This window comes from Passer domesticus, chromosome 8 (assembly GCF_036417665.1).
Source record: "Passer domesticus isolate bPasDom1 chromosome 8, bPasDom1.hap1, whole genome shotgun sequence".
NCBI lineage: Eukaryota > Metazoa > Chordata > Aves > Passeriformes > Passeridae > Passer > Passer domesticus.
The window spans coordinates 50,908,017-50,934,234 of record NC_087481.1 but is presented as its reverse complement, the minus strand read 5'-3'; the positions used below and the strand labels follow the sequence as shown (position 1 = coordinate 50,934,234).

The following is a 26,218-nucleotide window of genomic DNA, read 5'->3' as shown; positions in this document are numbered from 1 at the left end:
TTCTAGAGAGTCAGGATTTATCATCTGCTTTAATTGCATTATATGCTAGAAGTCTTTTTATTTTTTAAGCAACTTCAATGGGACAGAAACACTTAGGCTATTTTTTCTCCTGATTTTTATGTATCTTAACCCAAAATTAACATAATTTGCACAGAAGAGCAGAGTTTTTAATTTCTGACAATGTAAAATGCATATTGGGCTGGAGGTACTGCTGATTATTTCCAGGATTAGATTTTTGGTTTTCTTACATGGCTATAGTTGAAGAACAATAAGAATGGCTTCTGTTATGACCCAGTTTATTAGTTTAGTTTGGAAGGCTTATAAGGTTTATACTCTCAAATTTTCTAAATGTGGCATTTTGGAAAATGGGAGTTTCATTCTAGAATTCCAGGAATTTCTGCTTTTCAAATTAATCTTAGATCACAATGGAGATTATGTCTGTGTTTGCTGAGGCAGATCTCTAGAAAAGGGAGGATGGGCAGGGGGGGATTTGGTATGGCCACATTAGAGGGAGATTTAAAAAGACAGTTCTATAACATATTCTGGTTCCTCTTGAAATAAGTTATGGTTGGCCTATAGATGAGGAAAAAGTCTCATATCTTTGGTACAAAATGACCTCTCTTAAATGTGGACTATATAGCATTTAAGGGTTTTTGTTTCTTCAGGTTTTGGTTTTTGGTTTTTGTTTTTTTTTTTCATTGGTGGATAAAACCATAGTTCCTTACTATTTTAGTATTTTAGATTGATGAAAAAATAATACTAATCATAAATTTAGTCCAGACACCACCAGGACAATTTTATTGCCAGGGATTAAGTTTAAAAATAGCATTTGATCTGAAGCTGAAAATAATTCTGAGCTGGAAAAATTAGTGACACGGTAATAAAGTTATCTGGAAACTGAGCTTCCGAGAATACGTGATCCATGTAAAGGTGTCTACATAAAAAGCTCAGTTGCTCAGAGTGGAACAAAGGATTTATGTTTCCATTGCAGGTGTCTTTCAGGAATGTGTTATTCAGCCTTTCCTGTTGCTGATGGCAGACAGGTACACCAGGTGGAATTTGTTTTGAGCTGCCTGCACAGGCAGCACAGCTGACCTTGAGTGCAGCTCCTGGTCCCTTTAGTGCACAGAAACAGCCTGCTAAAAGGCCAGCTGTTTGTTGGGTGGGGTTTTTTTTTCACTTTCGATTTGTCATGGAGTGAATATGGAACTCATGGTAAAAATTGGTAAATTGGTGTGTGGGTGTCACCAGTGTGCATGAACTGCTGACTAAATTCTCAGTTAAATGCCATCTTAATTTCATTTGCTTGTATTAATTTCTGTTCTTAAAATTGTTCCAAAGGTTCTCAGAGGCTGAAGGCTAGAGCTGCTTTCTGATTCATCTGGGATGGATGGCTGGCTGTAACAGCCCATCCTTTAAATAGAAGAAACAGACCACATCTTAGCTGCTTCTGTTCTGTGCAGGCGAGCAGATTAATTAATAACAGGAGAACGAGGTGTTAAAAGGCCTTGCTGGTATCCCTTCTGTGAATATAATAGGAAAAGATGGACAGAAGGAGCAAGTTATTGTAGTACTACAGGGGAAAGGGAGGAATTCTCAGCTGGTGACACAAGCGTTGATTGTTTCCATTTCTCTTTGGACTTTGGTGTGTAGCAGGGGTGCAGCTTTGAGAAGTGCACTCACTGTTCTCCCAGCCACTGCACGAAGAAATCGATTTCACACAGCACAATTCCAGTCAACCTGGGGATTATGGGCCAAATGGATGGACTAAAAAGTTTGTGGGAAACTGGCTAGACCTTCAGGCTTGAAGTATCAGTGTCCAGCTAACAGCCTGTGCCAAGCAGTGTTCCTCAGGGCTTGATGCTGGAGCTGCTCTGTCCAACATCTTCACCAGTGGCCTCAGTGGTGGGGCAGAATGTCCCCTCAGCACATCCATGTGTGACACCAGGTTGGGAGAAAGTCAGGGCACTGCAGGGAGTACAGGGCTGCCATTCAGAGGGACTTAAGCATTCTGGAAGAATGGGCCAGCAAGGACTGTGTGACGGCAGAGACTGTGGCAGTCTTGCACATTGGATGGGGCTGCCATTCTGGGAGCTGCTGGCCAGGTGGCATCTCTGCAGAAAAGGACTGGCAGGTCCTGAGGGGCAGGAACGTGAGTCAGCAGTGTGTCCTGGTGACACTGAAAGCTTGCTGCAGAGCAGAGTAAGATTTACAAGATTTGGCAGAACATAGCTGGCAGATAGGGGAAGTGATTGCTCCTCTGTGTTCAGTGCTGAGGGCTTCCTCTGGAATCGTTTCCAATTTTTTTCCAGTTTTACACTCACCCTCCTATGCAAAAAAAAAAAAAAGCTGATAAATGAGCAACTGCAGCAGAGTGCTGATTATAGATCTGGAGCTTGGGACCCATGTGGAAAAGCTGAAGGCACTGGCCTTGTGGGCCTGGGGAAGAGAATGCCAAGAGCAGGTACAATTCATGGTTTCAACCACCTGTGTGGCTCCATGTTCTCTGTAGAAACCCCTTCCCACGCTCTCCTTGGTGCATAGTGGAAGGGCAGAAAAGAGCGGTCAAAAAGTGCACCAAGAGAAATCCCAACTAAATAGAAGGAAATATTTTTTCACCATGCATGTGTCCAAACCCTTGATAAGATTACCCAGAGAAGCTGTGCAGTCTCTGGACATTTTCAGACATTGATGATAAAAGGCCCTGAGCAACTTGATCAGGTTTTGGACCTAGCCCTGCTTTGGGCAGAGCTAGAGACTTCCAGAGGTCCCTTCCAGCTGGATTTGCTCTGTGATTCTCTTCCAAGGCTTTGGGAAACTGATGGCAGTAAACTGCTGAATGTCGGGGCTCCTGCCCTTCAGCAATTTGACCTGCACACTGTAGGCACAGGCTGCACTTTTTTTAGGCTGAAATCTTATCATCCTTACTCATATCTTAAGTGACAGTGGGGTGCTTGTAAAAGCAAGCACTGGCCATGAGGTAGGATCTGACATCAGAGGAGTTCCAGCAATCACGTAAGCAATGATCTCCTCCTCCATCCCCCAAGCACTGCTCTTGCTTGTCAGGGCTCTTCCTTTTAAACTTTGTCCTCTTTGTGCTGAATGACCAGACAAATGAGCAATGATCCATGTTCAATTTCAGTATTTTTTCAATATTGAAAATTTCAATAAAAATTTCAACATTCAAAATCCAATATTTTTGGTCTCTTGTCCCGTGTGTAAGTCCTTGGCAGATTTCTGCTCGCTGTAGCAGAAAATTTGGGCAGAATGGAATAAGGAGTTGCACTCAGATGAGCTCTCTGTGCTCTGGGTGTGGTTTATAATGCATGGGGCACTGAATACCAGGAATAGCAATGAGGAATATGAGGAATAGCAGTGTGGAACTGCCATTTAGATATGCAGGTAACAGGGGACATGGTTCTCATTTCCTGTCCTTTGAAACACAGCTGATAAATAAATTAATAGAACCACTGATTCTGTGAGATGTCCCTTGTGTGCTTTAACTAGAAGCAGCTGCCATTGTCCTACTTCTAAAGAAAACATGCAGGTATAAAAGCATGTGAATGTAAACTAAATGAAGAATAAATCTTCCTTTCTTCTGCCTTAACACCCTCTATCAGTTTTAATCCTGCATATTTCTGATTGTTTAATTTCCATTACTGCTTATTTGGTAAATAACTGAGTGCAGTTACTCCTGAGGTCTGTCACATTAACACTTTCAGTTTTCTTAGCATACCCTAGCAAAGTAAGAAAAACAACTAAAACAAAAAAACAACACCACCTCCCAACATTATTTACTCAAATTCACTACTGGTTAACATCTTGATATGATATATTGAGTCTGTTAATGAAACATGTTACATTTATGGTTGTAAAAAACTCCTTTTGTTTAGGTTTCTGTATCACCTTGCTTTAATCCCAGTGATAAGAAATAAATTCCTTAGTCTAGAATCACATCTCATGTGTAGAAATACCAGCGGTGATAAAAATTTAATGAAAGAATTTTTAATATATGCCAACAGGCTGAGATAAAAATTGCCTTGCAGCAAAGAAAAAAAAGAGTTATAAAGCATCATTTGAATTCTTCCAATATGCTTATCTATCAACAGTGCATAATACTTAAAGCAAATGTAGGACTATAAAAACCTGTAACTGCTTGAGATATTTCCCTTCTAGCAGATTTGTGAGCCTTGGTCTTTAGATATATTTGTGATTTATCTAAACAATTCTAAGTTATTGAAGAGACAACTTCTTTTTTTGTTGGGCCACACTGTTCATTTGTTCTCATTTTTAATATTCCCATCAGGTGCATCTGCACTTAAACCGAACAAAAACTGTCTTGTGGATTCTAGAAATTGATTGAAATTCAGTTTTACCTAGAAAGAGACCTTTTTGTGCTTGGGGACTAAAAATTAGGATTTTTGCTGTACAGTTGGAGTTTACTGGGGTGTGAATGACAGAGAAGAATGCTGATGCCTTGTTTGATGACAGGATGGTGCTGGGTAGGTCTCTAAACAGGGATGTGTTGCTTCAGTTCAGTCAAAGAGAAGTGTACCTGTCAGGACATGCATCAAAATGTGTATGATATTTTTGAAGGGAGAAAAAAAAGGGCCATTTTCAATAATGGATGAAGTTGTGACAAGAGAAGTTTATGAACATCTCATAAATGAACTTAGTATAGGAGCTAAAGGAAAGTTAATCTCTACACCATGGAACTTGTAAACATTTCATAGAGTGGAAAAGATATTTAAAATCATCATGTCCATCTGTTAACTCAGCAGTGGCACGTCCACCACTAAACCATGTCCCCTAGTGCCACATCTGCAGATCTGTTAAACACCTCCAGGGTGGGTGACTCCACCCTTCCCTTGTGCTGGACAGCCCTCTCAGTGGGGAACATTTTCCTGACATCCAGTTGAAACCTTCCCTGGCACAACTTGAGACCATTTCCTCATGTCCTGCTGTCAGTTACTTGGGAGAAGAGTCCTGTTCCCACCTCGCTGCAGAACTTCTCACAGAACCTGATCAAGATAAGCTGGAACTCCACCAGTTCCTAGAGGGTTGTGGGGTGTTACAGCCTGTGACTGCTGACAGCCAGGTGTGACACTCTGGGAGGTTTCATCCATTCCTTCCCTCTGGGTATGATACTTTTCCTCTCAGTCCCACACCTCAATTTCTTATACAAAAGAACAGTGAACTCTTCGCTTCAGAGATGACATTAGCATCTCTTTTCCTACTTGGAAAGGATGTAATGTCACAGAGATATGCTGTTAAATTAAACAAACTTCCATTTTAAAGACTCCCACCGTGGCACGTGGGAGGCTGACTGCTGAGGGTGGGCTCAGGCTCAGGAACCCCTCACACTGAGTTTTGCTCACATCCTGGTGTGTCACAGCCTGAGGAGCTCCTGAGCTGACAGTCCTGTGTGATGTGTTGTACTAAAAATCCTGACGCACATAATGCTGCTTTTGTTAGGGCTGAAGAGGAACATTTGCAATATTGACTTTTGCCTGTCGCTGTTTATGCTGTGGGCTAGAAACGCCTGCATTTTCATGCAGGATTTGCAGAGAAAATTGGGTTTACTTCCCTGTTTTTCTTCATCTCTTTGAAGAGCATAAGCAGAACCCTGCCTCACTCTGAACAATATTCAGGGCATAAGAAAAGTTTTCACTGACATTAAAGAAAACAGTGGAGGCACTGTTTAAACCAGATTCTTTTTCAAAACAATGCTGTTGTGCTCATAGCGGTGTACACTGAAAATAGTCTTCAGCATTTCTGGTCTGGTTTAACTTGCTGTAGTAAACATTAACTTGTTCAAAATACCTGTGGAAGCGTAAGTAAGCTTTTTTCGTGGGCAGTGCTTGCAGACCTAGGCTTTATTAATGTAATAAACACCAATTACATTAATGTAATAATAACCAATTTTTTTTGTTGTCTGACAATCATTACAGCTATTACTCATTGTGAATTAATCCCTCAGCCAGGCCTTTCATTTAGTTCTTAGCTGACTTCTTGAAAGGTTGAGTTCTCCTTGGAAAAAAATTAAGGATGTAAACATTATTCTGCCACTGATAGAACCTAGATATCTTTATTTCTAGAATTGTTTGGCAAGTCGATCACAGTTGCAACTAACTTGTATCAAATTTAGGAGCATTGAAAAAAATCTGCACTGAACTACTTAAAAGAAATTAATGAAACAACAAATCATGATTTCAGTCCTGTAGTAAATAATTTAGTAACTCCCTGAAGCTGAAGGAAAAGAGATGGCAGAAAATTAGGATTCAGATTGTCAGCTGATGTAAACTGATCTCTCAACTAACCTAATCTCTTTCAAAAATAAAGGGTTGGGTATTGTTTTTGTATCAGGAAGAAAAATCAACTATAACTAGAAGAGGATCTGGCCCAAAGTTATTTATTGTAAAGATCTGTTAAATGCCAGCCCCTGATGTATTAAAAGTACCTGTTTAGGCTTAGCACAGTTTCCTTCTGAAAGAAAAACCATTTGCTTAACCAACAAGATGCCAATAAAAAAATAGAATTACAGCAAAGTTAATTAATGAGATAATTCTAATACATCCTGTTTTGTTTCTTGGCAACAGAAAGCGTGTGACAGTCAATTGTCTGCCAAATATTTTATCTCCGTGTTATCCATTTGTGATCCGTTGCCTGGCGCCTGAATTAAAGCCAAGTCAGGGGAAAGCAATCAGTATCAGCAAGTTTCCAAGCTACCTTGGATCCTGGAAAAGCAGAGGGAGGTTACCTGTTCTTGTGGCTTTACAAAGACTTAGCTTAGGGGATGGCAAATTGTTAAGAAAATCTTGAAATTAAGTGTAATGGGAGGCTGCCATTTTAGCCTAGAAACTGTTTAAAGCTCGGTGTATCCCAACTGGAGTATCTGTATTTCTAACAAGCACAGATTGAAATCCCAGTAGAATTGACTCAGTCTCCTTCCTTCCTGCGTGGATATGGTGGGGAGTGTGCAGTTTACCCCTTCTCTTTGCCTTCTGATAATGATTGTGAGGACAAGGATGCCTGGGCTTTTTCATCAGGGCTGTCGCTGCCTCAATGTGTGACCTCGGAAAATAACTTGGCGTCTGTATGGGTGGAATTTTTAAAATGAGCTGCCTAAAATTAGGCATCTAAAAATAAACAGCTTGTATTCATGCAGATGTGAAGCCTTGTTTCAGATTATTTTTCTGGAAAAAACTAGCTCCTATGTTTGGTTACCTGCAAAACTGAGTGGTGTTGAGAGACATGATAAAATATTGTAGAATCTTTGTGCAGAAGAATCATGTAGAGAAATAGAGATTTTTTTTTTCTTCTTTTCTCCGAAGATATATGTATTTTGGTTTCAACCTAATCAAATCAAAACAAAAGCTCTTTTGGAAGCATTTCTTCATACAGCACTGGAATACAGGATGAACTACAACACTAGTTCAGAGTGTAGATTCATATTCTACAGGGACATATTCCAAAAGGAATTAGAAAAAAGAAGTGGAAAATAGGTGCATTAGAAGCTATTAAACTCTGATCTGGAGGTAGTCTAAAGCTAAATCAGCATTTTGCTGCAATGTGAGAGAGAATCTAGAAGGATCTCTGAGTATTTGCCCTGGTTCTAAAGCTTTTTCCCTTAAGCACTTCCTGTTGCAGGTTTTAGATCTTTGTTTATGCCTTAACTAATTAAAATACTGTACAAGTTAATTAATGTTTTAAAAACATTGAGACCATCAAATGAAATGGATATGCAAGAATTTCAAATGATGGCTGAAGGGGGAGGGAGGGTCTTTCTCTAACTACAGAGATCCAGTGTTCTGCCGTTGGCCCAAATCTCTCTCATAATGAATTTATCTCCAGGCTGCTGCACTGGATTCTAGAGATGTCTGGTATGAGTAGCTCTGGGTTAATACAGGCTTCCTTTAAAACCGTGTGACAGTTTACAAAATGCTCTGGGATACCCCAGGATGAAAGGTACATAAATGCATGTAAAATGCTATAATTAGGATGCAATTAGAAACGCACAAGAAAGGAGTGTTTGCTTGGCTACACTTTATATGTCTATAAAGTTTCATTTTTCTGGAGCACAGGAGACATGGCATAATACTTGTTCTAAGCAGCTACACTTGAAAATAATTGCTGTGTGCCAGCTCTGAGGAAGTTATTGTAAATTTGTTTCTGCTGCAAGGCAGAGACAGTGAAACTGATGTAATAATTTCAAAGAACGGGGCAAAAAATCTGGAGGAATCACCCTTGGAAACTGCAAATGAAAAGAATTACCAGCAATCAGGAGTGTCAGCCTGTATGGTGAGGAAAATTGCTTGCTGAAACAGTGAGGAAGAGTCTGCTTGTAATTTTGCTCCTGTGGTGTGTTGGTTGTGGCAGTGTCCCTTATGAACCAGCTCTGGTGCAAAGGCTGTGGCACCACAGGGACTGTGTAGGGGCATTTTCCATTATATGGGACTTGAAGTGAGAACACATAAGAAGATAAACTATGAGGGAACAGGGTAAATTAATTTCCTTTGGTAAGAGCTTATTGGTGTCCTTTAAAATCTTCGAGGGTTTTTTTTCTTTCTTGGGTTTGGTTTTTTTTTAACAAATAATTTTCTTTAAAGAGGAGGTGTGGTGGCTAGAGCTTTGGGTTGGGATTCACAAGACCTTGATTCAGTTTCTAAGCTGGGCACAGAGATTTGTTGTCCTGGAAAGATCACTCAGTGTTTTCCTCATCTGTAGTATGGAAAGAATATCTCAACAGGGATAAAATCTTCCAGGGAGCAGGCTGAGCTAAGATGATCCAATGTCATCTAGGAAGAAATTCTTGTGAAACTTGAGGGAAAAACTGTGATGCCTTGCCTGTCTCCCACTGGATGCCATGAGAGTGTGCTGATTCATGGATCTGTGGTTTTCTGGAGTGGCTGATAAAATTCTTGATTAGTAGGTTAGTCATAAACTACCTACTAGCAGGTTACTACCCTGCTAGTAGGTAGTTTATGAATGTGGGAGCTTCTGTTTGGGTTATGTAAAGACTGCAGGGAGAAAAAAAAGGTGACTAAAGAAAGGAAAATTATACAAATGAACTTCTAAATTCAAGAAATGTCAGTGAGATTGTTGGTTTGTGTGATGGAGTTGTATTTTTGTTTTTCTGGCAGTAGTGTAGTTCTGTATATCCCTTGCAGCACAGGGATTGATTATTTAAATCACTATGTAGGAATTACAATAAGCCTGAGAACTGTGTAGGATGGAATAAGCTAAATCCAATGAAATTGCTGGAGAACTAACAGCCAGAAAGTCTCAGCTGAGTTTTAATAGCCAACAAAAACATCTCTGCTGAGCATAATGCACTGCAGTATTTCCAAGTCTTGTCACTTGGCAAGATTTACATGGCTTTATTTTTTCATGAGAACAACCTACAGTGTTTATGGCAGCACACTGGCAGATTTCAAATAGTCTGAAATTCCTGCAGACTAGACCTTCAGCTTTAGGAAACAGAAGGTCCTGAGCTGGGACTCAGAATTTGTACAACGAGAAGTGATGGTGGTGTACAAAGCTGCAAGGTATGATTGGTTAACTGAACATAAATGAAAGTGAAAATGCAATAATCTCTATTAGAGAAGTGATGTTTTGTACATGAACAGCCATACAGATGTCTTTGTACCTGTCTTGAATATGATGTCTAGTGCTGTAGGTGCTAATAATACCCAGCTGCTGAGAATTGTGATGACTTGTACAAAATGGAGACATGTATTGACTCATTGTCATCCACCTTCTTCACGTCCTCACCTAAACAAAAAATACATAAATGTGTTAACTGTAGAAACCACACTGATGAACTTGAGGAACTTGTCTCCTTATTTCTGAGCTCATGGAGCTCCTTTTCCCCATTTTATCTGGGACAGAAACACAACACACAGTGGTATCTAGGAGCAGAGCAAATAAAATAATTAAATTCCAGCGGTCAACACTTCCTGGGAATATAGTAGTTTAATTTTTTGTCTGTAGAAGAAGAATAATTGTATCTACTTGCCACGTCAGAGGATTAGTAATGGTAATTAAAGTGTGGAGTGCTTTGATTATTAAAAAGAAGAATGGGGATGGAAAGAAAGCAGTGTTTCTGATGAGTATTCATTTTCAGTCAGGCATGTTAAAGTCCAAATGGAGTAAACACCCTGTCCTGCTCTCCACTTAATTTGGCAGCAAATAAAATTTATAAAACCACAGGAGAACAATGTCAGGCTGAGAATAAAGGTAGAGAGACCAGGTTCTGTGTCTGTGTTTACATATGCCTGGGCATCTGAATGACTGTATTTTTAACAAGCTGGCTGAGAAGATGACCATTCATTGTGGGAAAAATTAAGTCAGGAGTCCAGGAAATTCAGGATATAGTGTTTGAAGGAGGGAATAAAAGCAAAAATTTGGTCCTATTTAGCAGTTCCCAACCAAGAAGCCAAACTTTTTTAGATGTTTCTGGCATCTTTTCATTCATGTTTAGAGGAGAAGTGGTAATTTTTTTGTCATCTGAAGTGAAATCTCAGTGATAAAATAGGATTCTATTTTCAGCAGCATCTCTCAGTCCATAATAATATACAGAGGAGAGTAAGTGTGTTCTAGAGAGAGCTTCAGGTTGCAAGTTGTCAGTTTCTGCACCTTGTGCTTGGCTGCTTTTCAGTCAGATTTCCTAGGATGAGGGTTAAACAACTTCTCTTTCAGTCTTCCCTCTCTCCTCCTTCCAGGGGAACAGAACTTAAAGGTACTAACCATTGGTATGGGTACAGGGGAGAAAGAGTGGAAGAAAATGTGCAGCTCAGGAGGTGAGAGCAGAAATTCAGAAAGAATCAGAAGCAGTTAAAGGAGACAGCTTAAGGGTTCTGTGGATGATTTAATGGACATGGAAAGGAACTGGGAAAGCAGACAAATGGAAAGGAACTGGAAGTAATTCTGGGAATGGTATTGCCAAGAGGATGTTACAGGGAGGTAGGGCAAACCCGATGGGTGCTGAGGATGTTGGACGCAAATCAATCAGAACAAAAAGATTCATTAATTCAGCTGCTCAAGGAACAGTTTGTCTCTGGGTATGTGCAACTGCGTAGAAGGAAATGCCTGGAAGTCTGCACTTACAGTCAGCCTAATTGCCTCTGCTGGGAGGGGTGTTGTGGGAACAGAGGGAAGATGCCTGGGACTTCAGTTTTCCCTGTTCTAAGTGTGTGTGAAAAGGGGTAAAAGTGTTTCTTTCACAGGCTCTTCCTCCTTTTTTTTAGGTGCAGTACAGCCATAAAACAGCAGCAGTGGAGTGGAGATGAGATGCAGAGTAAAACAGACAGAAACCAGTCTCAGGACAAAATCACCTCTGGTTGCAGTCAACCTTTAAGGCTGCTGGTCAGGATCCTTTTGTATGAAAAAGAAAGTTATCAATAATATCAGCTGACTTGAGATGGTCAGAACATTATGTCGTGTCATTGTTTGAAAGACAGCATACCAAGGTCTCGATTGGTAATGGAATAATATCTAGAGGAAAATACTCACTCTTCCTTTAAACTGTTTGGGAACACAGACACACCTATTCTGCTTGGGCCACTCCCTTTCATGCTGTTCAACCCAGGAAATAGTAGGAGTGGAGCCACAGAGTGAGCCATCTCTGGAGGCTCTCACTTGTTCCTGCAGCTTGCCATCCGTTCTCTGTGAGGCTGTAGCTTTTGGGGTGCAGGAACAACACTGCCTGAGAGCACAGATGGAACTGGAAATACATCAGAGCTCTGCAAACGGCAAAGGTTTGTCCTGGACTGTTGCTCTGCTGTGTAAATCTCTAATGATAAGTGACAGGTTAAACCATCCACAGGACATTGGTTCTTGGATTTACAGAGGGAAATCAGGCTGAGGAACGTCTGTTGGACTGAAATTGGGATCTTTCTGATAACAAAAGCATTTTCTTTATTTTGGTTTGTTTCTCTTTACTGATTTAAGAGTTAAACACCGCCCCAGCCTGGTGTGCTTTATGAACAGTGGACTTTGTTACTTGGCTGAGCAGTGTGTGCATGTACCCATGTGCTGCTCCTCTGGAATGGATATCTGAGCATAGGGAGCAGAGCACAACTCCGTGGAATTAAACAGGCTTTTTATCCAGCTCTGATTCCCTGTGTATTTTTGTAAGAGATAATTCACTGCTGTCTTTTGAAGTTTACCACTTTCTAGCTAAAGATGATGACAGCATGCTGGTGCTGTGGGGTGAGTCCTGCAAAAAGAGGTTTTAGAGCTCTGTAGTGGCAGGTGGCATAAGAGTTCAGAGTATTGCTAATTGATGCTTTGAAAGGAAAGCTGATAACGTGTCAGTGCTAGGGTGCTTTTGAGGGCAGATTTCTTTGGTGTTTAACCTCAGGAAGCCTTGTGCAATCTGTGTGTTACTGGCTGAGCACACCTACGAGTTCTGGTCCGTCCTGCAGCCACCTGTCACTGCTGCTGTCCCTGCACGCCAGACAGGAGGGGTGGCTGCTCACTGCAGGTGTGTGCTGCCTTTCCCTGGCTCAGGGGTGACTCTGCAGCACAGGCTGCCAATCTGTAGCAACCTGCAACAGGGTGAGACTCAAGGCACTTCCCTCCTACCCACCTAAAGCACATTCAGCAGTTTTGGTGGTGAGTGCTACAGAGTGAATACTCCTTGCATCCAAGAGGCATGCAAATCTTAGTTTGCTTAGTAAACATTCCTCTTTTTTTATGCCACAGTCTTAGATAAAGGTGGGAAAAGAGGCATAAGTATAAAAAGATATATTTTGCTTTCTTGGTAACTCAGGCGTGGGTAGTTGCTTTCTCTGCTATGCTTGGACAGATAAATAAACCCTTGGGGTGCCCATTTGATTTCAGGGGTTAGAAGAAATAAAGTCTTGTTTTCTTCTTTGCATTGTCTAATCCAGTATTTGTCTCTTAAAAACAGATATCATCTACCTCTGTGGGTGAGGAGATTAAAAAAATGTACAGGTAGACATATTGAAGAATTGCGTGCACCTCTCTATGAAAAGTGTCACTATACCTTAAAAAAACCCAACAAAACAACAGAAAAATACAACTAAAGTTTTCTACCAACCGTAACAACAAAAAATTGTTTTCTTCCATTAGTAGTTAGTCTTTGTAGGCCAAACAGCTAGCCTATGGTTGATTTAGATATAGCAGTTTTATTTCTGTTCTTTCTCTCAATGTGGGCTGAATTAGGTATGCAAAATTCCTTTCTTTTTCCTTATTTCTTTCCTAATTTGTCTTTAAAATACTAATTTTTATTTATTTTAAAAAATATAAGTTAATCTCCACAGTGCAAAATGCAAAAGCATTTGGTTAAAATCAGCAGTTTCTGTATGTTCACAGGTGGCACTTGGGGACCTGGTTAGTGCTGGGTTAACAGTTGGACTCCATGATCCTTTTCACCCTAAATTATTATGTGCTTCTTTGGTTCTATGATATTGCTGTGATGTGGGAAACACCACATCATTATGTGAATTTAATCAAATGAGTATGTGATCCCCTGGTCCTGTGGGGATTCATTACAGTGAGGTTAGGCTGAATCTCTGATTCTCTCTCCCTGACCAGGTACTCTGAGAACTGGGAAAACCTTGCCTGAGCCTCTGCCTGCCTTGGTTGGTGCTGGTGATCTGGGTGGGGATGGAAATCTCTTCTCTCTGCTGGGTCCTAGTAGATAAACTGGTGATTGCTACACTGAGAAAGCAGAGAGGAGACAACTGATCCTTCTCCCTGCTGCTCTGTAGGTGTTTGCACTTTCTCTTCCCTAGCATTAGTAGGGGAGTCAAGCTGTCTTGAAATCTAATATATAGAGAGATAATTGCTTGTCATTTCATTGGAGTCGGTAATGAAAACAGGTTGTTTAGTTTGACTTCTATTTTTAATCAGTTTCACAAGCTGGCTTTTGTCATTCTAGAAGAATGATCCCCTGATTCTCTGTGTCAGCTGTCCATTTCGAGGTGGAAGGCTTGACCTCGTTCTGATGATAGCCCAGTAAGCACCAGGAGAGCTGAATTTTCTTTGCTTGTTCAGAATCAATTAATTGACTCCAGGAACAGTACTGTGAGGATCTGGATTTCAAAGAAAGCATAAATGTTGGGGGGAAAACTCAATAACAATGAGAAAACCACGACAAAATGGTGCATTATCTTCTAATTCATTCGCAGTTAAAAAGGAAATAACTGGGAACTGCCAACTAGTTTCAGTCTGAAAATATGCACAACATATGTTTATAACATAAGGTTTTCTACTGATAAACACTGTTGTGATCAGCACCTGTTTTAACTGATTCATCTGAAAATTTTGCTTAGTGCTGCTTAAAGAAGTTCATCAATCAGTTTTTATTCACACAACCTGACAGGTTGGGTGGCTTGCCTACTTTCTTTAATTATTTTTGTTATTGCTTAGCTCTTCTTAATTGCAGAACTATTTCTCAATCAAACCAAGGCAAAACTCTGACTAAAAAAATTGAAGAAGCCTAAAGAGTGTTAATACCAGAAGGGATTTTGAAGCTGAACTGCATGGAAAAAGGATTTTTTTCTTTTGGTCATTGATTTGTGTCAGTGGTAAATCTGTGTATTAAACAAATACCACAGTGGTAACGTCAACATAAATAAAAGGAAACTTAAGTTTTGCTCTAGGCTGAGGGAGTGTTTACACTTAAAAAACCCAAACCAACCACCCTCCTAGTATGTACTATTAATAGTTGTTTACATTCTACAGAAACTGAAGAATCAGGCATCTCATTCAGTTATATTCAGGCATGAAGTCACTGTCTAGATGCAATATTTAATGTATTTTTAATACCAGGAGGTATAGAGACTCTATACAGCAGAAATCTTCCCTCAAAGATGGCCAGGGCCATCTTGTCTTAATATTATGTTCTAGTTACAATTAATTGAAAATTAATTGAAATCCTACACTTGTGTTTAAAGTTCAGGTGCTGTAAAAATGATTTTAGTACCCCATGACACATAAGACCTTAAAAAAAACCCCACCTTAATTTATGGCGTTTGGTCTTGCAGTGGAAGGATAAGATCAAGAAATTATTGCTGAAGAAAGGCTGCAGTAAATCATTGCTGCACATACACTGTGATAAATATCAGTCAAGCAGTCAAAGTAGTGGTCTTCAGTTCTTTGTGGGTGCTCCATTTGGCTCATTCGCCATTTCAGTAATTTATGATATCACTGGAGTGATTTTTCCCACTATTGTAAGACTTTATTTCCTACTTCCTCTTGCAGAACTGTAGCTTGCTAGATTGTGAGTGCCCGCCACTACCACTGCAAGATCAAGCCTCTTCATTTAATGCTGTCTTTGAATAGCTCTCAAAGGATTTGATAGGCACAGCTTCACAACACTCTGCATGTCAGGGAAATATCCCAAGATATGGCTTGTCCTGTGTTGAGTGGCACTGGTAAAGATCAAACCCAGCTGTACCTGTCGTCAGATCAAGGGCATGTTTCTCCTTTTCAAGGTAGTGTCAGCTCTGGAAATTTGTTGTGTTTCTCCAACTGCTGCTTTTCCTGATGGTGCAAGATTATAGCTCTTGTTAGAGGAGAGTCCACTAAACTATCACTAAAATACAAGCAAGCGTTTGTGTAGCTATGAAATACCCAAGGGGATTAAAACTTCTCTTTATCAAATACTAGCTGGCATATGCTCTATGTTATTTCCTGCCATTAATAAATGGAAACAAACTCCAAGTGTTTTTTCTGTCCCATCAATGTATTTTCAGATGTGTCCTTGCCTCAGTTTTGCCAGTACAGAATGTGATCCCTGTGAGAGAAGTGGGCTGCTCACAGAGTGATAATTTTGCTTAACTGACAATTTCTTCATTTCTAACAGGGCTCTTGATCACTTGTGTGTGTGTGCAGCTGATTTAACCAGAAGATAGTGCTGACCACAAGAGGAAGGGTTCAACAGTGCAGTAGGATTTATTTAATTAGAAAACAAAGGTTAGCCAACACAGCATATTTAAAGCTGCTTTTATGAGGAATGTTGGCAGGGGATGAACTGATCTGATGTCATTTCTGGCATCCTGTAGCAGTGCCATACTTTCCACTATATAGAAAGGTAACCTCCTATTCTTAGTTGTGATGGACATGGACAAACAGTTTCTACTGGCTTCTGGTAGGGGCTTAAAGTTGTCTTTATAGGACCAAGAAGGACTCTTTTAGAGCTTCACTGATGCTACAAGAGGGCAGTGTGACTGCAGGAGTTGTCCTTTTAGAGTTATGCTGTGCTCCGAGAATGGCTTTGGTGTTGGAGAATTTGGGAATTGGATGCAGCAAGAGAAATATTTAATTCTTCTGATCATGTGTGTTGGTGCTACATCTACAGCAGAAGATCCAGTGTTAGGAGACAATGGGTAGAGTTAAACTAACATGTTCAGGAAGCCCTGCAGTGATCTAGAGAAGAATTTATTCTTTACTCAAATTCAGCATTTTAGTAAAGTTACCATGTATGTTTCTATAATTGTGTGACGTGTCAGAAGAGGCTATAATGATAGCCAGTTTATTTCAATACATGAAAAGAGGAGTGGTGCTTTCTTTGATATCATGCTTGTAACACGTCACTCTTTACAAAGGTTCAGGAAACAAACTGAGGAATGAAAGATCTCTGAGGTTTCAACTTTGATCTCTTTGCTTCCCAACATATTTCTGTCTCAGTTACTATGAAGTCTACATTATGAAGAGGATGCTACAAGGAGTTTCTTCTCTCAGCTAGAAGAAAAGTGTCAAAGTTCAAGAAAGGAAAAGCAAAGAAAAGAGTATGATTAAAGGAATTACATTAATCTTGAAAGTCTTTTCTCTGTTTAAATAAAAGACACCTAAGCATTGCTGAGGAGTAGGAAAAAAGCTTCCTACTGAAGACCTGAAGAACTGCCAGCTTCTGCCAGGATCCTTCTGGCTAATTGTTCCCTGGAGTGGCTTAGGCACCTCTTTGACTTCAAGCATAGAGCTCAGCCCCACAGAAGTCGTGGGATAATTTATAAAATTTGGGATAGACAAGCACTTGGATTGTGTTGTGGAGTTGATTATGCAGAGTCTTGGGGGTGCAGCAGTTTTTGTATTTATATTTCATACAGCTTTCACTGTATCTTGCCTATGAAATGGCATCAGTTGTCAGCAATTACACTTGGCTTTTTTTTGTATATGTAAGTAAAAAGGATTTGGTTTGCTGTAAGAATCCATAATGCACTGTTCTTGACATTGTAGATCAATAGATTAGCCTTGTGCTGCCAGGAAATAAAATACTGAGCCATCTCATCTTCTAATAATGCAACAGACAGATCCATTAATGCACACACTGTTATTTTAGGTCTGAAAATAGATGTGAACGGAGATATTTTTTCCATAACTATTCTGAAATAAACATTGGAATATCTATCTTTTGGAATAGATAAAGTAAGGTAAATATCCTTTGGTTGAATCAGGCCTTTTGCCATAACCTAACTCTTCTACTCACAATGACCACAGTAAGAGTGATTCTGCCTGTTTGGGGAGGAATAACTAAAAATTGAATTTTCAGATGGGAGAAGATGTACAGAATTAACTCTTTGCCTTTCTTGGTTTTCTATGGAAAATAAGCACTTTTAGTGTTAAATAAGGAATACAATTTGTTGGAAAATCATTGAGAAATACAAATGAAGTTGGGAGGTAATGATGATCAAGGAAAAGCACTCAGCTATGCTTTACATGACCTCTTTTTTAATGCTGACCAGTCACTTCCCAGTGTTATTATCTGTGATACTTCTATAGTTTCCATTATCACAGGATCTGAAAACTTCAGTCTTTAATGTACCTATTGTTACAAATCCCTTGTGAGGGGAAAGTGATAGGGAGAAATACAATGAAAGAGATTAAGGGAATGGCTCAGGGATGAAGAGCAAGTCTGTGGGAGTGCAGAGACAGCATATTTCCCAAATCCTGTGTTAAGGCTTCCAGAGACTTAGACTAGCTGACATTATTAGGGGTTTTTTTCCCCTAATGTGATTTAAATAGTTCATTTAGTGATTGATTCTTCTGTGTACTGTTTTTCTTTGTACTATTTCACGTGAAGGTAGATAGCTGGTGTAGCTCTCCTTTGTCCAAGAAAAAGATCATAAGATGTAATCTCAAGCATATTGTTTGGATGTTTTTGTTTGTTTAATCTCTGCTCACTGCTTTGCTGAAGGATAAACTTGGTGGTTGTTGGGGACTGGGGAAGTGAGTCAGATTCAGTTTCTGAGCACAGAGCAAAGGGAAAAGCATTCCCAAGAGCTTGTTGTGCTGCCTGTCCAGCGTTACAATGCTCTGCAAAGCTGGGCTTTGTTACCAAAGGCTCGTGTGCCATGGAAGTTATCATACATAGTTGATAACAGGAAGCAGAGCACAATGCTTTAATTCAGCTGAAAGATTTTGCAAATGTCATCAGTTGGGAAAGGAAATTGTCACAGTGTGGTCTTAGTTAAGTCTGAGATAGAAATGCAGTTGTGTTTTCTCTTGCGTTTTTTCTCGGTTACAAATTGTAACAGGAGAATAAAGGGCAAAGTGATGTTTCATGTATGTTTTGGAATGAATACCGAGAAACCAGTACATAAAACAACATTTGCTTTCTTATTTCCAAGTTAGTTTAACAGAAGGGCTTGTGCATGCAGATCTTGCTGTTGGTGTATAAAACAGGTCTGATTTTCAGTGTGCCACCTGGAGAGATCCCCAGGTGGTTTTTCAAAGAGAAGAGGTTTGACTCTGTACAAATGTAGCTACAACCTATTCAGACCTGAACTTGATACTGTCCTTTCACACAGACATTGACAGACTTCATGGGCTGGACAGACTTTGTAGCAGTTCTTGAATTTGCATGTGTGTGCTGCAGAAAGTGGCGTTTGATGGAGTTTGGCTAATGATTACTTAAAGGTCAGTTATAAAAGCAGTGGAAAAAAATGTCATGTGGCAGCTTGATAAGAAGCCTGTATGGGACATTAATGCTTAATTGTATTGCTCAGCTGAGTTATGACACAGATCCTTTTACCTTTGATACCACTTTAACCTGAGTTAGCCCTTTTCAGCTACTCACCTTTTTATTTTTCAATTATTTTTTTTTTTTGCCAGTACAGAGAGGCCTTGTGGCTTTGTGGTCTTTCTGTTCCTCCTGCCACAGGCAGAGTACACCTTACCTTAGAGAACCTTGTGTGGGTTTAAACCAGAAACTAACATGGTAGAGATCTGTGGACTGTATAATTCCCACCTCTGCAGGTTCTTCATAGCCTTCACAATAAAAGATACTCATAGCTGTTTTTAACTACATCTTATGCTTTTTTAGACAGTAAACTGTTGAAGTAATGTTAAATATTAGTAACTAGGAAGTAATATTAAATATTAGTAACTAGGCTTTTCAATCTGTAGTGAATAAAATGTGCATCTAGATGTACTAGCATAGATCTCTCTTTGAAGTGTCTGCTTAGCAGTACCAGTGCTTTATGTGGCCATCAGCAGTACTTATGTGAGCTCTGTTCGGTGTTTTTTCATGAGTGGATATGGTCTCAGTGAGGAAGCAGGACAGAAAACAAGTGTAGTGTACCTGGAGCATATTTGCTTGTGAGGAACACTTGTTCTTCACTGCTCATCACCACCTGAGTCCAGAGAGTTCAGCCAAGCCATTCTGCAGTGTTTAGCCAGTCAGTGTCTTTGCCATTGGGGTGATTTGTGGTGAATTTCCTCACAGCAGACAGGTATGTGTGGCCACTGCAGTGTCTGGCAGCAGGACTGCTGAGTCAGCTCTGGTGTGTTTTCTTCTCAGCCAGGAAAAAAAGATTAGATGTGCCTCATGCTGCAGTGAGTGAGCTGAGAAAATACCCTGTTCCTGCTGCTCCTGGCTGTGGTGCTTCAGCTCTTCTAAGATGTATTGTGCTGGAAGTTTCCAGAAAGCACAGTGGTGTTTGTGCCTGGGCTCTGCTGGGGTTCTGAGCTCCCAGAAGATTGAGAAGTGGAGCATGGCAGTGTGTGATGAGCTAGTGGTGTTCTCATAGCAGTGGACATGCCTGCTTGCAGGAGTATCACGGAATCAGAGCATTCCATGGGTTGGGGGAACCATCAATGGCCCTCTAGTCAAACCCTTCTGCAGTGAGCATCTTCCACTGGATCAGGTTGCTCAGAGCCTGATCCAACCTGGCCTTGAATGATTCCAGGGATGGGGCATCCATCACCTCTCTGGGCAGCCTGTGTTTCACCACCCTCAGGGGGTGCACTTGATCCCACTGCCCATATGAAACCACTAATCAGTACAAAATAACACATTTTACTAGTGGTGGTAATTCTGTTTAAGCTAGGGGAACATTTAAATGTCTCTCCGACCTGAGCATAATCCCCACAAAATTTCCTCTTGTGCAGAAAGAGAGTGGATTTTGTTTCCATTTGAATATAATTTCTGTAAACTATTGGAATAAAATAGCTGAGATACTTTTTAAGGGCTAAAACATGATTACTTCAAAAGCCACAAAATAGCTTTGCACTGCTGGTTTTTAAAGCTCAGCAAATTTTATGTAGTACCTGAATTATTAATGGAGATAAATTGGAAGAGGAAGATCTCTTATCAGCCTTAAGCAAGCAGTAGTTGGTTGGCTTTGCAGAGAGAGGCAGCTCTTGCTGAAGCCATGAGTGAGCAGGTCCTGGGTGAGGAGCCCTATGGGCTGAAGGGCTTCTGTCAGTATGCCCAGAAGATGACTGCCTGCTTTGGACACTTAAGTAAAGAAATTTATGTGCATGTGGATTTTCTGATCTTCATTATGTGGATGAAGTTTACAGTAAATAGCTGAGTGTTTGCACATCAGCCTGCAGTCTTCAGTAAGTAAATAATGGGTGCCAAAAGTGGAAAAAAGTGAGTGTGTGGAGTGATTTTACCACAAGTAAAGTTTTGCTTCTTTTTCCTGTGTGTGTATTTGAATGTGGGATTTTTCTTTTTTTTGCTCTCATCTGTTGGTTTAGTTATTTTATTGCTTGGATAGCTATATTTCATAGTAAAAGTAGATAGAGTGCTTGCTCATTTTTCATTTAGATGAAGGCCCTTTTTTCCTCTCTTTACTCTCAATATCTTTAAGAATTCTTATATGGAGAAGGTAATCCTGATAATCCTGTTGCCTTGGACAGATGCATGAAACATTGGGACTATCTACGTATGCAATAGATGTGTTACCTTCTGAAGTGGTATGGTGAGGGAAAAGGAAAATTTCATTTTGTTTTACCTTGTTTCCTGTATTTTTGTTTTGATTATTTTTTGCAGCTAGGTTTTGCTGAACTGGTGTGACTGACTTCAGTTTCTTGGGTTTCTGATTGGGCTGTTTTTTGCTTTCAAACTAAAATCACACTGAAATGCATTTGCAAGAAGTTTAACTTTGATGGCAGAAGAAATTAAGACAGCATTAGTGCACTACACATTTCTGCTGAAGGGCAAGTCTAATCCTCACTGCTTCTCTGAAACATGGAGGGATATTTCCTCTTCTGTGGATTTAGCCTATGATGTCTGTTTTTTACTATTATTCACTGCTTGCTCTTCTGTTTCTTAATTTATTTGTGGATTGCAGTCAATTTTTTCTGATACTTTTGTTCTTGGAGTATTAGTAGAGATGCTTCTATTCCTGGTTGCATATGAAACATGCATGTATTTTTATCATCCAGGCAGCCAATTGGTGTGGTGAATTCAGAGGGGATTGAATAAGAAATGGTCTTGAGACAGCTGGAAATATTTATAAATAAAATATTTATAAAGTTGGAAAGGAGATAAAATATTTAAAGTAGCGGTTCTGCATAATTCCTGTCTCCTATCCAGCCAGCCCCCTGTGAAAACTGTCAGTCTGGAAAGTGCCCATACCTCACACTGTGCTCTGTGAAGGCTGGAGATCCCAGCACTGACGGCTTGGATTAGACACAGCTTTGAATTGGCAGTGATTTAAACAGGTTTTGCTACTTGGCAGATCCTGAGAACACTTCCTCAACACTAGTTCTGAGCTGAGCGCCCTGGATTCCTGAGACTTCCACAAAACATGAAGACAGGGTTGTGCCCCTGTGATTCCTTCCTTTTTCTTTTCCCTTCACAAGAACATCAGAAATCAACTTATACCACTTAATTGAATGCTTAAGTGGTAGGAGATTGCCATTGTCTTTTTTATTCAGGCTGAGGCTAAATCCCAGTGTTTAGTGACTGGGTTGTACGGGGCTGTCTCAGGCCTTGTCCTTTGCCTTGGACACAGGGATATGCTACAAACAGTCCTTCTTCTGACTTGGAAGCCACTGTGATGACTCCTGGCCTTGTTTTGCTTATTTCTACTGCTTGTCCCTTTGTATTATATATTGACAGGACTGAGGCTTTAGAGACACTGTACTTAAAAAAAAAAACATCCAAAAATCATATTGCTTTGCGAGCAGCTGGTATGGGGTCTTTGAAGGTGCAGTTCTCAGACAGTGACAGCAATAGCCAGGGCTGGAAATGGGCAGCATTAGAGAAGTCTGTCTCAGGGGAAGGAGGATCTTATTTTTAATTAAGCAGGATGTTTCTGCAGTGACATGTTGGGGTCACTACATCCTGATCCGTTGTCCCCCAGTTTTGCTGGTGGAAGGACACTGGATTGTGCTGCACTGTTGGATGGATCATCAGACTCTCCTGCAGTGGTCACGGGCTGAGTGCTTCTGTGGTGGATATACAGGTCATACTGGTTTAGTTCTTACTGCAAGAGCTGGTGTAATGAAAGTCTTGGTGAGCAGAGCTGGAGGTTGGAATCAGCATGGGCACAGCAGAAAGTGGGGAGTCAGCTTTAAACCAGTGTCTTCAAACTCCAGTGTAAGGACAGACTTCTCTTCTGGGTATTAAGCAGCCAAGCTTTAGAGAATGTTGCCACAGCTGGAATAATTTCTGCAGGGCTCCCCCTTCTGCTCTCTGAGGATTGACTTCTGCAGCAGAGACAGTGTCTGGGCAGTGTGTTTGCCTCTCCTCCAAGGGCAAAGTCCAGCTTGACGTGGCAGTGGGGCTGGATGGCTGGCACTGCTCTGTCAGGTGTCAACATCCTTCACCAATTACCCAGCAACAAATGGCACTCTCAGACTGAGGGATCCTTGTGTTGACTCATCCAGCCCCTCCTGTGAGCTGTCCCTCTGCTTTAAGCTCTGAATGGAGATCCACCCTCTCTGGTAGAAGCCTTGGGATTTTCAGAGCTGCCTCTTCCACTGAGGGGCTGTGGAGGGCTGGTCAGTAGGTTGAGAAACCTGGGAGAGAATGAAAAACTGCTGCAAAGCTTAATTTCCTCTGAGGAATGCTTAAAACATGGCATTTGCTGAGATATCTGATCTGATATGAGATACTCTAAGGCAGAACTGGAGTTTCTATGTCTATTGAGCCAGCTCTTCCTCACATACACATTAGCATCACCCCACTAAAACTAGTGCAGATTTATTCTGGCTTGTCCTACTGTGTTCTCCATTGATTAGAAAATCCAGGAACGTGGCTGTTTAAGGGGAACTGTAATTGCACACTTGTTTTCAAAATAATAAAAAAGTCATACTACTTGAAAAATAGAAAGTGATTGACCTCATAAGAGATGTGTAATAATAGATTATCAAAGTCTGGATTTATGAGATGGTAACTGTAAATAATGCAGTCTTCTCTTCAAAGCCTATCCCCAACTGGAGTTAGAACTTCAGCTCTGAGTTTTGAGGGAGAATTAAGTGACAGTTTCTCAGTGTGCTCAGTAAGCCTATTGGTAGAGTTTTTGTCACCTTCTAATTTAGCAAAAGCCTTACTGGATGCAGTGCAATGATCAGACCAGGTCATTTTGCAGCTGCAGCTAACTTCTCTGTGTTAAGGGGAGTTCAGACTCTGGGCCAGACACTGGTTGCACGTTGTCTCTGTGCCTTTCTCTGAGTAGAGAGTCTGAAGTTGCCTCTGAGCATGTCCAGGTCTGGGGTCTACCTGTAACTTTCTCTTACAGATGATGAATGTTGTTAGTTTGGGGTTTTTTCATCTCTTTCACTTTGGAATTTCCTGTGACTTTCCAGTGCCCTGTTGATGATTAACTCTGCCTTTACCCAGGGAGAAATATTCATTAGATGATTAGATTAGCAAGTCACTGGAATTGGATTAATGTAAATACTTCTTGTAGGTGAAGCAGGAGGGGCTGGCACAGTATCTGCAAAGCCTCTGCTGTCAGCTACACAGGAAGGTGCAGAGGAAGAGCAGAAGCAAACCAATCCTTAATGGGTAGGGAAAAGCTTAAGTGCTTTTGTTTGCAATAGGCAGTGAAAGCTGCAGAAAGGATTTCTCCAAAGAAATCTGCTTATGAAGTAGTGCCAGCCAGTGCTTGTACATTCCTAAAAAAGAAGGACCAAGGTGCCCCACCTTTACTACAGCCTTTTCTCTGCAGCACACAGGCAGACCTGGCATGGAAAGGGGCCATGCTAGATTAAATGCACAGATGTGCGTTTGTAGCTTATGATGATGATGATTCTATAATAAGATTTTTGACACAGCAAGGTTTTTTCATTTTGAACTAATCCTCTTATGTAACTCAGTTACGTTCTTTCTATTGTCCTGAATATTAATCTGATTTTCAGATACTCTTTTTGGGTTTGTTTTTGATTTTTGCATTTTCAGGGATGAGTTTCAACTGATTACAATAGTTTTAGATGGCAACCACCTGATCAAGCATACTGTTCTAATCTCTTGAAGATAATCACTAAAAATATATCTTCCTTAATCTCCTTTGCTGGATAAGAGAAAAAGAGAAGGATTGGAAAGGGCAATGTGCCGTGAGACTGACTGCATGCACTACAGGTTGCTTTCCTTAGCCTCTTCTCAGTAGAAATGCCATCTTTCCCCATCTTAAACAGCTTTGGGAAGCTGTGTGGCTCAGGTGAAGAACTGGTGCTGGAAAAAGTGAAATTTCGAAATTCAGTCAGAAGGATGTCAATAATTGAGGACGGGGATATTGCAGAGGTCTTGTACCTCATTCCCAAGCAGAGCTTGCTGAAGCAACTGCCCTACTTGAATCCAGATGATTACTACTTGTGTGAGCAGCTGTATGACACTCCTGAGCATCTGGGTAAGTGGGGACTGCTGTCAGATCTTGGTTTTTGGTGGGTGAGTAGGCTAATTGCTTTACAGTTGTGTTTTGTGTAGCAGCAAGATACTGACAGAAAGTCTGTTCAGGTGTGGAGAAATACTTCATCACTGACAGAGGGAAAGGAGAATAAAATGCCGAGTTAGAATCTGGAAGTATTGGTGGATGTAGGCACAGCTCTCTCTATATGTTGATCCTGGGACAAAGGGGGGCCTCTTCAGAAGTATTCAAGCTAGAAAATACCTTTTGAAAGCACAGCATCCTGTAAGAAGTGTGTTCAGAGCTTCCCTGTGGCATTTGTGAAATTGTGTTCCCTTCTGCTTGTTTTGCCAAGGAGTATTAATTGAAACTGCTTCCTTCTTGAATTGGAAGAAGTGATTAGAAGTCTTTCTGTGCTCACCTCCTTGTCATTTATTAGGCTTCTGTGGTATCTTTTATCCAGGTGCCTCCTTTTTCTGGATAAGAAGTCATAACTTATTTAGATGCTCTTTGTGCAGGAGCCAGTCCATGCCTTTGATTATCATTTTACATTTATTTTCTTAATTCTACCATAACTCTTGAAAAATTAGGCAATAAAACCGTGTTCATCATGTAGCATAATGTGGGTATATGCAAAGAGTTATAATTATGTTCTTTGTTCCTCCCTGTAGTTTCTAAAACTTGGCTTGTGTTTTAATTAATATAGAACATTAGCTTATTCCTTAGTAGAACTGTTAGTGGTGGGAGAACTTAGATCTGAAATTCATCAGCTTAACTGATTTCTTACAGTCCATTATGAATTTTAAAAAAAGTTTCCTGGAAACTCCTGTCTGTGAATGAGAATTTAGCTATCAATGTTAATCTCTTCCAGATAAATAGCAAAGATTTTATCTTCTAGGACTTGTTTTATGGACTTCAGTTTTGATAACTCAAACAGCTTGTGTGTTGGAATTTTGTCTGTACTAAGCAGATGAGGAAAACTGCCCTGTACTTATCACTCTCTCCAGCTCCTCAAAATGTTAATTCTGAGTGACTGTATTTGGTAGGCAAGTATTTTTCAAAGATCTGCTTTGGTGTATGACTCTTTTTCTTCTGTGCAAATTGCTTTTTTCAAGTCAGCTCTGTTCCTAATGAACTTCACCTTGTAAGAGAACTGTCCC

At 40.4% G+C, this 26,218-nt stretch overlaps 1 protein-coding gene across 9 annotated transcripts in view; it reads left to right on the top strand.

The window, feature by feature from the left end:
* Positions 1-26,218, top strand: part of ABLIM1 (actin binding LIM protein 1) — a 203,543-nt gene that overhangs the window by 49,075 nt on the left and 128,250 nt on the right. Inside the window, exon 1 of one of the 9 annotated variants that reach the window (XM_064431395.1) lies at positions 11,586-11,759. The exons of the other annotated variants lie outside the window; for them this stretch is intronic. Coding sequence (XP_064287465.1) covers positions 11,720-11,759 — 40 coding nt within the window. The 5' untranslated portion in view covers positions 11,586-11,719. Of the gene's footprint in view, positions 1-11,585; positions 11,760-26,218 lie in introns of those variants that run through there. 9 annotated transcript variants of the gene reach the window in all.